At 36.4% G+C, this 13,226-nt stretch overlaps 3 protein-coding genes across 4 annotated transcripts; all 3 read left to right on the top strand.

Annotated features, from left to right (window-relative positions):
* Nucleotides 1-448: 448 nt before the first annotated feature.
* Nucleotides 449-7,264, top strand: LOC114750068 (UDP-sugar pyrophosphorylase 1-like; the record flags this gene model as incomplete). The annotated part of the gene is given in 13 exon segments (XM_028938613.1): nucleotides 449-473; nucleotides 475-574; nucleotides 656-727; nucleotides 848-912; nucleotides 1,406-1,466; nucleotides 1,565-1,682; nucleotides 3,027-3,151; nucleotides 3,715-3,791; nucleotides 4,030-4,135; nucleotides 4,721-4,780; nucleotides 5,097-5,177; nucleotides 6,445-6,684; nucleotides 6,863-7,264. Coding segments are annotated over 13 exon segments (1,298 nt in total), but the record flags the coding sequence as incomplete, so codon positions are not given.
* Nucleotides 622-9,092, top strand: LOC114750072 (NAD(P)H-quinone oxidoreductase subunit M, chloroplastic). Of its 2 annotated transcripts, XM_028938616.1 has the most exons (3): nucleotides 622-626; nucleotides 7,946-8,403; nucleotides 8,658-9,031. In XM_028938616.1, exons 2-3 carry the CDS (start codon nucleotides 7,948-7,950, stop codon nucleotides 8,841-8,843), a joined length of 642 nt encoding a protein of 213 aa, XP_028794449.1. In that variant the 5' UTR covers nucleotides 622-626; nucleotides 7,946-7,947; the 3' UTR covers nucleotides 8,844-9,031. The 2 variants fall into 2 exon arrangements, with proteins under 2 accessions (XP_028794449.1, XP_028794450.1); XM_028938617.1 differs by lacking the exon at nucleotides 622-626 and having other exon boundaries at nucleotides 7,834-8,403; nucleotides 8,658-9,092.
* Nucleotides 9,093-11,928: 2,836 nt separating this feature from the next.
* LOC114750069 (probable calcium-binding protein CML44) lies at nucleotides 11,929-12,881 on the top strand. The gene has a single exon (XM_028938614.1). The coding sequence runs from the start codon at nucleotides 12,064-12,066 to the stop codon at nucleotides 12,523-12,525; it is 462 nt and encodes a 153-aa protein (XP_028794447.1). The 5' UTR covers nucleotides 11,929-12,063; the 3' UTR covers nucleotides 12,526-12,881.
* Nucleotides 12,882-13,226: the final 345 nt, after the last annotated feature.

The raw sequence follows: 13,226 nt of genomic DNA, 5'->3' as shown, positions 1-13,226 counted from the left end.
AACTCCTACCAGGTCAATCTTATGCATAATAATAGAGCTGTTTCTTGCCTCCTGTTTTAGTTGCCTTATGTACAAAATGGAAAGCATGAATTTGTTAGCCTGTATGGATCTTAAACGGGAGTACGCTACATTTTCAAGATTCACCATATTTTATTCTGGAAGATTCCCCTAAGAATTTGCTTATACTCTTTTCTAAAACCATTTTTTTATGAAATCAATAGATCGTCAATCTGTCATTATGAAATCCTTGTCTTTTCTTTTACATGTAGCACATAATACGTCGTCTTGAATGGATCATATTTGAGATTCAATATGGATTGTTGTTAAAATTTCTGGGTTAGCCCTCAAGATTTCTTTCTCTCCTTCCTTGATCAAACAGTGCCGCACTGTGATTTCATATGTTCATTTTAGTTATATTCATATAATGTTGCTGCTTTGAATTTTTTAGGTGAATGCCAGACACAGATTCCTTTTCATTATGACATCTGATGACACACATGCACGTACCTTAGAACTCTTGGAATCAAATTCTTATTTTGGCATGCAATCCACACAAGTGAAACTTTTGAAGCAGGTATGACTTTTGATGCCCTAGGGGAAGTTCAATTTAGCTTTAAAATGCTTTCGTCAGCCTGTTAAATTTTGTACATATCAGGAAAAAGTCGCATGTTTGGATGATAATGATGCCAGGCTAGCAGTGGATCCACATAACAAATACAAAATTCAGGTATTGTGTAGCGAGTGACGGAGTTTATAATTGTATGGCTGACAATTTTACTTAGCAAAATTGAATCCAGAGAATTTCATTTCAATTTATGAAGTGCAATAACAATATCTCTTTTTACAGACAAAACCTCATGGACATGGTGATGTGCATGCACTTCTTTATTCCAGTGGTCTTCTGAAAGTATGGTACGGCTCACAGATTAGAAAGATTTTTCTGTTCATGATATTAATATAAACTTAAACAGATATGTCTTTGTCTTCTTTTATATTTTCCTGCTTCTAGTGTTATATTGATCATGTTCATATCAAAACTTTTAATTTACTTGTTAAAAATTAAAGGATATCGTATCTGAATGTCTTGGTAATTTTCAGAATCTTGTAAATATTAGGGCACATTATCGCCAAAATATATATACATATATAGATAGATATAAGGGCTGTAAGATTAGAAATCTTGGTTGACATAGTCTCTAGATTGATGGGTTTACATTCACAAATTACTAGAAATGGAAGGGAAAATGTGGGCACCTAGAATGGGTGTTAAAAAAAATGTTGATTTCCAGCGTCCCTAAAATTAATTGAATGGTGTTCCAGAGTTTTAGAAAACAATATCTAGACGATATTTCTTTCCTTTGATAAACGGTTTGATCATAGGTTCAATGCTATCTGCATTTGGCAGGCTTGTTGCTGGTTTGAAATGGGTGCTCTTTTTTCAAGATACAAATGGACTTCTATTCAGGGTCAGTTGTTTTCACATGTCATATCTCCTGTTACTATCTCTTGGACTGCTCATTCATGTAATGCAAATATTCATTGCCTAGTAATTTCGAGTGTACAGGCAGTTCCTGCAGCACTTGGTGTCAGTGCCACCAAACAGTACCATGTTAACTCTGTTGCTGTGCCTCGGAAAGCAAAAGAAGCTATAGGAGGGATTACCAGACTCACTCACTCTGATAGTAATTCCATCTGTTTCCCTAATAGACACAGAAAAGCATCTGTGATATGCAATCTCAATTGCTACCGTGTTTTAGTGGAGTTTGTTGACATCACTGTTTTGGTTCTGAAGTGGATAAGCAATAAATTGTACTCCTCCAATCCTTCATGTAATACTACTTCCAGTCTTAATTATAAGACTTCGTTTGTAGATTACAAACGAGTTTTTATAATTAGGACCGGAGGTGGTATCTATTTAACTAATATGATTAAATTAAGGAAGTTAGGTAAGTTAATTAATTATAAAAAATATGATATATTTTTCCTAAAACACCATAATCATCTTCCTTAGTATCCTTCCTCCCTCTCCTACTTGATTATGGTTGAGGAAGTATCAATAGGGATAATTTAGGAAAAATTGATAAATATGAGAAATAAGTCTTACATTTAGGACTAGTAGCAACTCAACAATTAGGTCCTATGTTAAGGATCGGAGCAGTATTTTTTATGCTTGATCTTTTAAGGATAGGTCCTGACCTAATATTATTCATATTGTTGGGCTCTGATAGGTAAATGTAATATAGATTTCCTGCTCATGCTACTGACCATCTAGCACTGGTTAAAATCTTAGTCACAGGACTACAAGTTGTGTTAAAATGGATGAAGTTCTATAGAAAAAAAATGTGAAGAAAGTATGAATGTTAGTTTACCTAATGAAAATCAAAGTATTAGTTCAAATTGTTTAAATGAATGTTAGTTTACCTAAAGAAAATCAAACTATTAGTTCAAAACGTTTAGCGTTGCTGACTAGCAACAGCTCATAAGACAACAGAACCAAAAATCAGTGTCCATCGGACCATCAATCCTTGCCAACCTGGGACAGAAAATGCTATGATATTTCTTGCTGCTTGATGGACTGCTGCTGCTGCTTCTCTCTGAGGTGAAGTACAAAGACTGAGTGGGATTATAGTTAGAGGTTCATTAATGTTCTGTCTGTAGTGACAAGAAGAAAATCTATTGTGCTGTCATGGATTGAGGACTGAAAATGCTACCTCATTCTGACTGGGGCCAATTATCTCCTTTGTTAAAAAGGGATTTAGTGAGTTTATAAGTTTGAAATCTTGTGGCAATGTTTGCCTCTGCTGAAACTAGCAAGTTTTTTGTTTGACCCCATTGATACCTTGGACTAAGAGGTTTAGAGATTTAACTCTAAAGCCCTATACGCATGCTATTTAACATGCTTGATTTTTCTCTTGACTTCATTATTTCAGTTCAATGAGTTTTGCAAATATGCTTGCGATTCAAATGGCATATTAATACCCTATTTCTATCATTTGAATATCTACCTGAAAGACAAATCATCCCAGGGAGGGCAATGGTGATAAATGTGGAATACAATCAACTAGATCCTCTCCTCAAGGCAACTGGACACCCTGAAGGTGATGCCAATTGTGAGACTGGCTACTCACCTTATCCAGGAAATATAAACCAAGTAATTGTGAATCTCAATATTCTGTTTATGCCCCTTCTTGGAATGAGCTTTTATTCAATTATTTATTATTGCTTTCAAATAGTGTTTCTTTATCTGTATTATTTACTTAACTTTTTGCATGAGCACTCTATTTATAATTTAAGAAGTAATCAATTCAGTTTTTCTTCCCTTCATGTGAACTCCATGGCATCTTTCCAATAATCATTCTTTGTGTCAGTGATGACCAATTGCAGGTTAATACTATTACACCATATAGTTGCTATGTATCCCAATAGTGATGTATTATTTGCACTTTTGTGCGTAGAAATTCTTTAGTGTGATATGTCTCCTGAGACTCTGCCTAGTGTTAGCTGTATCTCCAAATTATCAAACAAAGAGAGTGTCCTCACCTGCCACTCCCTTTATGGTTCTCGACCTCTTTATGTACTTAAAATCAAAGGCTGAAAATGATTTTGTTATAATGATTATTTTTATTTCGTAATAGCCATCTTCTGATTTAGTTGACCTGCTTCATCTTCACATCATATTTTTTAGTGACAAATATCTTATCTTTTATTTAACAGTTGATATTAGAACTTGGTCCTTACATTGAAGAGCTCACAAAAACAGGAGGTGCTATCCAGGAGTTTGTTAACCCGAAGTAATTTTAATTAATTGTGCTCATTATATTTGATTTCCCCCCATGCATCGCTATAGCATGCTTTAATTTTATTTAGTTGCTTTCACGATCATTTTGTTGATGCACTAGAAGCTTAAATATCCTTTAGTCTTTTCTCCGGATAGAAAAAGTTTGGTGGAAACTTGTTATAGAATTACCATTTTTGTTGGAATTCTTTTGTCGATAACAGAAGCTTGACAGCAGTATTTACTTGCTGCAGGTACAAAGATGCCAGTAAAACTTCATTTAAGTCCTCTACTCGACTTGAATGTATGATGCAAGACTATCCCAAAACATTGCCCGCATCTGCAAGGGTTGGATTCACGGTAAATTAGTATTTCAAGCAAAGAAATATGGATTTCTAGATAATGAAACATGACTGGGCCTTAGGGGCATTGGTCATTGCACTTGTTATTGAAGGTTGAAATTTTGCTGGGTCCTCTATTTGAATTCAACCAGAAACTGTCATGTGATTTTCTGCAGGAAAAATATTTTGACCAAATACTTCACTTATAATGTGCTATGTGACTGAATAATAAGCCAACAAACAGCCATCAAAGTTGATGCTACTAGCGGCTGCACCCATTGACATTACTTTGGTGAATTTTGGCCCACAATACATTCATGTTTTTAATTTATATGTATTTAAGCACTTTTCCATAAACTGATCCCATTTTCTGTTTTTCCTCTCTAGCTTTCCAATTTTTATCCTCCCAACTTCACCGTAGTTTGTGAAAATTAATAAATAAATAAAGTTTGACTTTACTCACATATCACTGATGAAGTCAATCTGTAATAAAACATGCCTTCCCGTGATTCTGCAACATTTTCTATTACAAAGAAACGTACTTGCTGTTTTCACTGTTATACTCAGTGCTTCCTCTCTCAATTTATGCAATTTTGTATTGTAGACCATGGATTCATGGCTTGCTTATGCACCTGTGAAGAACAACCCGGAAGATGCTGCTAAGGTACAACTAGAATGCATAGAGCATTGGCCTGTAAAGAATGCACATGGGCTTAGGGTGCTCTATGAAAACTTGCAAAAGAAAACGATGAATTTTTTGAATGTGGGCAGCCCTGTCTTGAGTGCTTGATTTCAAAATTTATCCCTATTAAAGGCGTAGATTCAAAAGATTTCATCGAACATTTAGGTGATGCTGATTTGATTTTAAATGCTTTGGATATGAGAAAAGGTTGAGCAATATTAAAACAAATCCCTCCGCATATATTACTAAAACGTTCAGGAAAAATATTTTAATATTATTTTTGTTATTTTAACTGAAGGTACCAAAAGGAAATCCATATCATAGTGCAACTTCTGGGGAAATGGCCATTTATCGATCAAACAGCCTCATTCTAAAAAAGGTAATGTATATTATTATTACTAGTCATGATTGCTTGGATGCGATATGGTTAATAATCTTCTCCATGCTAAGAACTGGAAGGTTAAAAAGGCTGTATGCCCCTTAGTTCCATCAACAAATCAATGTGATCTTACTGCTAAAGATTCCAGTTTCTAAACAAAGCGCCTAGAGATCTGCATTATTACAGTACCCCCAATCATAACACCTTGTGATTTTAACCAAAAACTGTTCTTCCATTTCTTTCGATCAGTCAGTTGTATGAATTCCTTTGTCTTCCATCCTCGTTCTTTCTCTGAGAGTCAGCCAAAAGTCACCAAAGTATTATCAACCGAATATTAGTAGATCTCTTTTTCTCAGCAAAGGCATGCATATTCTTTCACACAGATAAGAGAAACTGATGACGGATTGGACTTGATATTTAATTGGAAGAATTGCTATAGAGTCCCAAAAAAGGGACATAATTAATAGGAAGTCCCATTGACAGCAGAGCAATCAATAATGACAAGTTCCGATGTAAGAAATGATAACTTCTCACTTGTCATTAAGACTTTTGTTTGTTACTCCCTCCGTTCCTTATTATAAGAGACATTTGATGCTTATGGCATGTTCCTATATATAAGAGACACTTAAAAGTTGTCTATACTTTTTTGTGTTGATTTCCTATTTTACCCATATTTATTGTCTCCAACTCACACTCTCTCTCCATCCTACTTCTCTTTCTTTTAATAATTTAATTATTCTATCTCATGCTCTCTCTCCTTATTAATGAGGGCATTTTTGGAAAAAAATTATATTTTTTACACATTGATTGTTCTTAACTAATTTTAACTACTTTTTTTATCAACGTAATTCGGTTATTTGTCTCTTGTAATAAGGAACGGAGGGAGTATTTCTTTCCTTGGACCTCGTAATATTTTTTCCATTTAAAATTTTGGAAAATGGTGTGATCTATATTTTCATCTTGCATGGGCAACATTGGCGGATGGATGTGATACTTTCCTCTTTAATTTCCTTTTATCTATATGGGATTAAACTTTAGAGAATGTGTTAGTTTTAAAATATATTAACTGATTGAGGGTGTAATATTTTATATGAACGTAACTATTTCCTTGGACTTCTGGGAGCAGTGTGGCATTGTCGCTCACAACGTTGCTCAATTGATGGTGTATTTGTTTGTGGCAGGCAAGCATTACTGCCTAAATGCCAGTGAACTCAATTCCAAAGTTCCAAGTTCTGATCAATTTTCCCTGCAAACTTATTTCTACCAGGCTGGTGTCGAAGTAGCAGGTCCAGAATTGCAGGTTATTAGTGGGCAAGAGGTGGAAGTGTGGCCTCGTATCACATGGAAACCAAAATGGGGTCTGACCTTCTCTCAAATTAAGAAGAGAGTTAGTGGAAGTTGCTCCATTTCTCAAAGGTCTACACTGGTCATTAAGGGTAAAAAAGTCAACCTAAAGAACCTGTCCTTGGATGGGGCTCTTGTCGTTGATGCTGTTGACGATGCAGAGGTATGGCTAGTCAATGTGGCTGTATTTTATGTTATTGAAAGTTTTTCCAAGATACCATAGCGGCTGCTTCTAAAGAATATTTGCTCTAAGTTCAAAAATATGAATGCAGATGCTACGATCATCTTGTGCTTGATTGAGTGTAAGTAATTGAGGTGGTTTATTATTCATCTTCTTATAGGTGGACGTGGTTGGTTCTGTCAAAAACAAAGGGTGGACCCTCGAAACTGTGGACTACAAAAATACCGCGGAGCCCGAGGTAGAAAGGATTAGGGGTTTTAAATTCAACAAAATTGAACAACTGGAGGGGAAATATTCTGAGCCGGGTCAATTTACCTTGAAGTATTAAAGTTACATTTCATTCATGCATCATTCCTTATTCTTTCTCCTACTGCGTCGCAACTTTTCTTCACGGGCTGAGTGCGTAACATGCTCTAAGCAGAGATATATGAGAAGTTTTTTGAGATTTGAAATTTTGTATTCATTATACGGGAGTTCCTGACTCTTTCTCTTTGCATCGGTTGAGGAGAAATGACAATTGTATGCTTCATGTTCAAAGTTTAGCTTCAAGTGGAATAAAAGGATTTTGGGCTTATTTGGAACAGTTTTATAAGTACTCTTCCAGTCCTAAATATAAGACCTTATATAGTGTATATAAGGATCTTATATTTAAAACCAGAAGAGTAGCTTATAAATAGCTTTTTAATAGCAATTTACAGAATACAAGATAAGTATGTGAAAAGAGTTTTATCTCGGTTTACGTAAAATGTGTTTATAGGAGATTTTTTAAGCTCTCCCAAACAGGTCCTTCGCTGATTGTTTGACTGGCTATATATCAAATTGATCTACACTAGTCAGTTCATGTATCTTCGTTTGTGTAACATAAATGGTGGGCTTTTATTATGCATTCAAATGTTTAAAACTGAGGAGCAGAAAATTCACCGGCGAGATGAAAGAAAGTAATGAGCGATGGAATTTATTTTCAAAAAAAAAAACCCCTGACGGAAATAAAATGAGGTCTCAATTTCAGAGCCTCTCGTCTTGACACGTGTTCCTCATGATAAGACCAAAGGAACTCACCACCACTAAACTAAATTAAACTGATGACTTAACTGAACACTTGCTTGAAATCCTTGCATTACATCATTATTACAAAAGCACGCACACGGACACACTACTCTTATCCATAGCTGGAGGAACTCACCACCACTAAACAAAGCTGAATTTAAACTCTCTTGCTCTGCGATGCTACGATAGCATCTAGCCATGGCCACAAGTTTCTCCAGCGCGCTTTCAACCAAATTACCCATGATGGGTTTCACTGGTAGCAGAAGAGACTCGAGGAACCGGAAAGCATTTTCCATTTCGGCTCAACAGCAAGCAGAAGTTGAGAAGGAAGTGGAAGTACAGCAAGAGCAAGCACAAGTAGGCAGTGGAACTCAGAATATGAACCCCAAAGGAGTGAAACCAAGGCCTGTGGAACCACAAAGGAACGTGAAGAGCAAAAACATGAGTAGGGAATACGGAGGACAATGGCTTAGCTGCGCTACCCGCCATGTGAGAATCTATGCCGCATATATCGACCCTGTCACTTGGGAGTTTGATCAGACCCAGATGGATAAGCTCACTCTTATCCTTGATCCCACCGATGAGTTTGTGTGGAATCCCGATACTTGCAACAAGGTTTTCTCTTACTTCCAGGAGCTTGTCGATCATTACGAGGTAGTTGTTCCCATCTTCTCGTAATTAAACCTCTTACCATCGATTCCATATTCTTTGTGTGGCTTTTGGTGAGGTTTGTTGCCTGCGAGTTTGTTCTTTTATAATTTCGACAATTCTTTATTTGGTCAGCAACAACGTTCTTTAGTTTTAAATCATAATGAAGTCAGTAGTTCTGGACTGGTAGTCGTATTAATAAATATTTTTGAGGCGCGTGATGTACCGTGACTAAGCATTGAGACGAATTGAATGAGCAGGGTGCTCCCTTGACGGAATACACGCTTCGCCTGATTGGTTCAGACATAGAGCACTACATAAGGAAACTACTGTACGATGGGGAAATCAAGTACAACATGAACGCAAAGGTGCTTAATTTCAGCATGGGCAAGCCTCGCATTATGTTCAATAATAATGATCTTCCACCTCAGGAGGCACTTGAGTAATCGCTTGCATAATCCTCCAGTTTCGGGGGCGACAATCTTGTGGAACCCACTCCACTGCGAAGTGCAGCTCTGATTCCCAGGAGCATGATCTGGCCGCTTACTTGTTACTTCATGATTCATTTGTTTTGTATCTGTATTCTGATTTTTCCCTTTTATAAATAGAATTGAAATGATCACGATTTGGTCGACAACTTTGATCCTCTTCTGTAAATATTGTATGCATTCGCAGTGGCTGCTAAATTTTTACATGATTAACCAATTGGAGGTGAAGCAGGGTATATTAATACTGCACTTACATTCATATTATAGTAGGCTAGTCTCGTTTCCATATGCTTCTATTGGGCGGCTTCTTCAATTGAACGGAAGTAGAGCCTATCCGGAAGAACGAAAAATATCAGGAGCCGTCAAAAAATTCTCCTGAAATAGTTTGGAATCGCACCATTTCCAGATCTGACAAGCTCTATGAACTAACGTGAGGCTCCACGGCTTCAGTGCTGCAACCCAATGTGGTTTTTAGATCATTACGAAACCAGTGTTCTCACGATTGAGTGTTTGAGAATAATACAATCCCCTCGAAGCCTGCAACGAGTCTTGCCCAACCCTTGGCGTATCCCTTGCTGTTCAGGCTGTGTCCATTTGCTTCTTCTATAATTATTAATTGGTGAGTAGATTGCCGTGAAACCTGAGACGTGGAAAAGCTCTGATTCGCCCAGCACAATGAAGTCCCCAGGGGTTAGAAACAGCTTGATTCATTACTCCTATTCTAAAAGTATGTTTGGATGAAATCAAACTATGATTTGAAGAATAGCTTCTGGAGAATAAATTCTGGAAAAAATAGATTTTGTGAAGAATAGATTTTGTGAAAAAATGATTCTAATAAATGAGAGTGTTTGGATAGTTGTTATCAGAAGAACTTTTTATATGTACAAATTTTACTAAAAAATATATAAGTTAATATGATAATTACATAAAAGATAGATTTTATAATATATTTTAATTTGAAAAAATAAAATTGTTAATAATATTTTTTTTTGCCAACATAATTAATAATATATAAAATAATATAATTAATATGTATATATATTTATAAAATATAAGATTAAATATGTTTATAAAAAAAATAATTGAGGAATGTTAAAATCATATTATTGTTGAGATCTACTCTACAAGTACAATCATACTCTCCCATTTGAGCTAGAAGCAGAATGAATTCACTTCTTCTGAAACCATGGTTTTGAGCTCCAAACCATGGTTTTGATCCAAAACCATGGTTTCTGTTTTTTCCTAGGTGTTTGGCAAGTCTGAGACCCAAACCATGGTTTGGATCCCAAAACCATGGTTTATGTGTTATCCAAACAGGGCCTGAATATAAAATAGAATACCCATTTTACACTATAAAATGAGAAGAAGTATTAATTAATTAATTGATCAAAACTTAAACTTGGGGTCTGTTTGGGTATCTCAAAACCGTGGTTTCAGAAGCACTTTTTCGCAAAACGAGATAATCTCCTCCACATATTTATTTCGTAATCCGTAAAAGCACTTCTGAAACCATAGTTTGGTTTCTATCCAAACACATCCTTGAACCTTTTTACCGTGAAATTTGAAACCCTCTCCATTCATAACCGCCTCGCTTATGTCGCCAGTCCAAATAAAAGGTTGATATAAATTTGTCTGATTTTAAGCTCTCAAATTTTAAATTAGAGGTTTTTGTTTTTCAAATTTCTTTTGATTTAAAACATATAATTCAATAAAAACTCAGATCATTTTATTATTTGAGAGACCAATACTCATAATTTAAAACTTAAAAAACCAAAATCAAAATGAGATGAGGATAAATTTAATGAACAATAATACTCTTTCGGTCCTTAATATAAAACTCAATTCTTAAGTTGGTTTTGGTTATAAATATAAGATTCATTTTTCATATTTATCAATTTTCTCTAAATTATCCCTATAGATACTCCCTCAACTATAATCAAGTAGAAGAGGGAGAGAAGGTATTAAGAAAAATGATTATGGTGTTTTGGGAAAAATGTGTCACTTTTCTTATAATTAACTAACTTACCTAACTTCCTTAATCTAATCAAACTATTTAAATGGGTCTTATATTAAGGATCGGAGGAGTATTATATTAACCCTAAATAAAGTAAAAGCAATGATCGAGAGACACGTGTTAGAATGATATGAGGGATGGAGCCACACGCAGGGAACACGTATTTGAATGCTTTTGGAAGTCTTTCGCCGAAGTACTCACGCCGCCGTCCCAAAACAAATTGAGAATCGTCCTGAAAGTGACTTTAAGCTAACCAAAACAAATTCAAGCAGAGATTGCAATCTCATGCTGTGCGAAACTCCCCCACTCAATTTTATTGTGCTTGGATATGCTGCCTCGGTGCTTGCCTAAAATCTTTAACTGTATCAAACCTAGAATCATTAATTTATGAAGAGTCCATAGTCCATACCTATCATGCCGGTCTTTTTTAAATTAAAAAAAAAAACAAAGAAATCCTAGATTATATGGGAACAAATTGTTCAAATTGTAATTTAATAGTGGTAATTTGTCATTAAAAAAAAGGTGATTAGCATCAGTAATCTGAAATAGACGTGATCCTTGAGTCCAAAAAAAAAAGAAGTAGACGTGATCCCGGGGGTAAGTGGAAGGTTGAATTGAACATGAAGAAGGAAATGGGCAAATTGGAAGAAAGCAGGATGCGAAACTTCACGCAAGCTGCGTTGAAAGGGAACGTGGCCATTGTCGTCCACACGCTTCAGGGAATAATGGTCCCGACGCTCATTGTTCGTTTTCTATTCCTCACATCATATTCCGGCACCGCTCGCTGTACCTTTCCCGTACACAACACTATCACAATTCTTAATTAATTAAATTCCTCCCCCCAGACACGTGTTGTGTTCCTACGCACTCAATTTTTTATATTTCTCTATTTTTAAATTATCAATTTTTTTACCAGAATTAACTTTATTTTAATAATATGTGGAAGATATCTAGTCCGCATGCACCTCTGCAGCAAGTGGCCGCATATATATATATATGGCGCTCTTTCTCTCAGCAAGTGGCTTGAAGTTGTGTATGCAGTATCATCATAAGCCTCTTTCCTCAGCATATAATAATAAGCTTGTGGTTGCGTCAACCCCAAAGGGCGCCGAAACCGGCGACTCTGTGTAGTATCGTGTCGTATCAAAAATTTTGCAAGTGAATATGTCTCCCCTTACATCCCGTGACTTGCAGCGAATTTTTGAGAAGCTGGACATGAACGAGGATGGGTTGGTGAGCCTTGAAGAGCTGAAATGGCTGCTGGACAAGATAGGTTATTATGAGTTTAGCCCCGACGAGCTTGAATCCTTCGTCGGCAAAAAGAACCTGGACTTGAACGGGTTCTTGTTCTTCTGGGAGTCCATATCGAAGCAGAACGATGATAACAGAGGGCCGGGGGATGACGTGGAGAGTGACCTGGCGGAGGCCTTCAAGGTGTTTGACTTGGACGGAGATGGGTTCATCACCAGCCCAGAACTGGAGTGCGTGTTGAAGAAGCTCCACTTATGGGACGACCACTATGGCAGGGACTGCTCCGCCATGATTTGCGCCTACGACACCAACTCAGATGGTCGCCTTGATTTCCAGGAGTTCAAGAACATGATGCTCCTTGCCTCTTCTTCTTGATCCTTTCTCAAGAACATGAAGCTCCCCGCCTCTTCTTCTTGATCCTTTCTTATTGCTTGTCGTACTCCATGTTCTTCTCACACTCTAAGCTAAGGCAGCCTGCTTGATGGTTTTATTGATTTTTAATATGAAAGCCAAAGACGTACTAAATCTGTCATAATCTCTGTGTGTGTGTGTGTGTCTGCAGCTGGACACTTTTTGCTTTACATGATTGTTCATAGATGTATTTGCTAGCCATTATCGTTAGTTAAAGATTGAATTTCAAAAACATATGATAGACATGGCACCCGATTTGAAATAGCATCACCACTTCAGCAAATTTATAAACGGATTGTTAAAGCAAACAAGATGCTGTTCAATATTTTAATGTATTGTTACTGCGATGCTCTGTTTTAGTGTCACTCAATTAACTAAGACACAACTATAGAAATCAGATATGACAGTAGGCAGGAGCCTTGATCATGAATACTGTTATGCATTGGGTAAATTAAGATTATTAACCAACTAAAATCTATCTTCCATTCTCCCCTTGCTTTGACGTTATATTTCAAACTTCTAGAGTCTTCCCATGCATTGCTTAGATAGAGACGGGTAGAAAGATTTGTAATATTCGTGGAGAAAAATCTCCCGGCCCGTTGTATCCAGAAAAATCTAGTATGAGCCCGTTGTATCCCGAAAAATCTAGTTTGACTTTAATATAT

Source organism: Neltuma alba, unplaced genomic scaffold (genome assembly GCF_004799145.2).
Source record: "Neltuma alba isolate B1F8T4 unplaced genomic scaffold, ASM479914v2 tig00006310_pilon, whole genome shotgun sequence".
In the NCBI taxonomy this organism is placed as follows: domain Eukaryota; kingdom Viridiplantae; phylum Streptophyta; class Magnoliopsida; order Fabales; family Fabaceae; genus Neltuma; species Neltuma alba.
Note: the sequence above shows the minus strand (reverse complement) of the source record. Positions and strands in the feature narration are given on the sequence as shown.

Excerpts from the sequence above, each read along its gene's own strand:
- LOC114750072 (XM_028938617.1), top strand. The coding sequence starts at position 7,948 with ATGGCCACAAGTTTCTCCAGCGCGCTTTCAACCAAATTACCCATGATG. Across the intron at positions 8,404-8,657 it reads AGCTTGTCGATCATTACGAG|GGTGCTCCCTTGACGGAATA; the intron begins GTAGTTGTTCCC and ends TTGAATGAGCAG.
- LOC114750069 (XM_028938614.1), top strand. The coding sequence starts at position 12,064 with ATGTCTCCCCTTACATCCCGTGACTTGCAGCGAATTTTTGAGAAGCTG.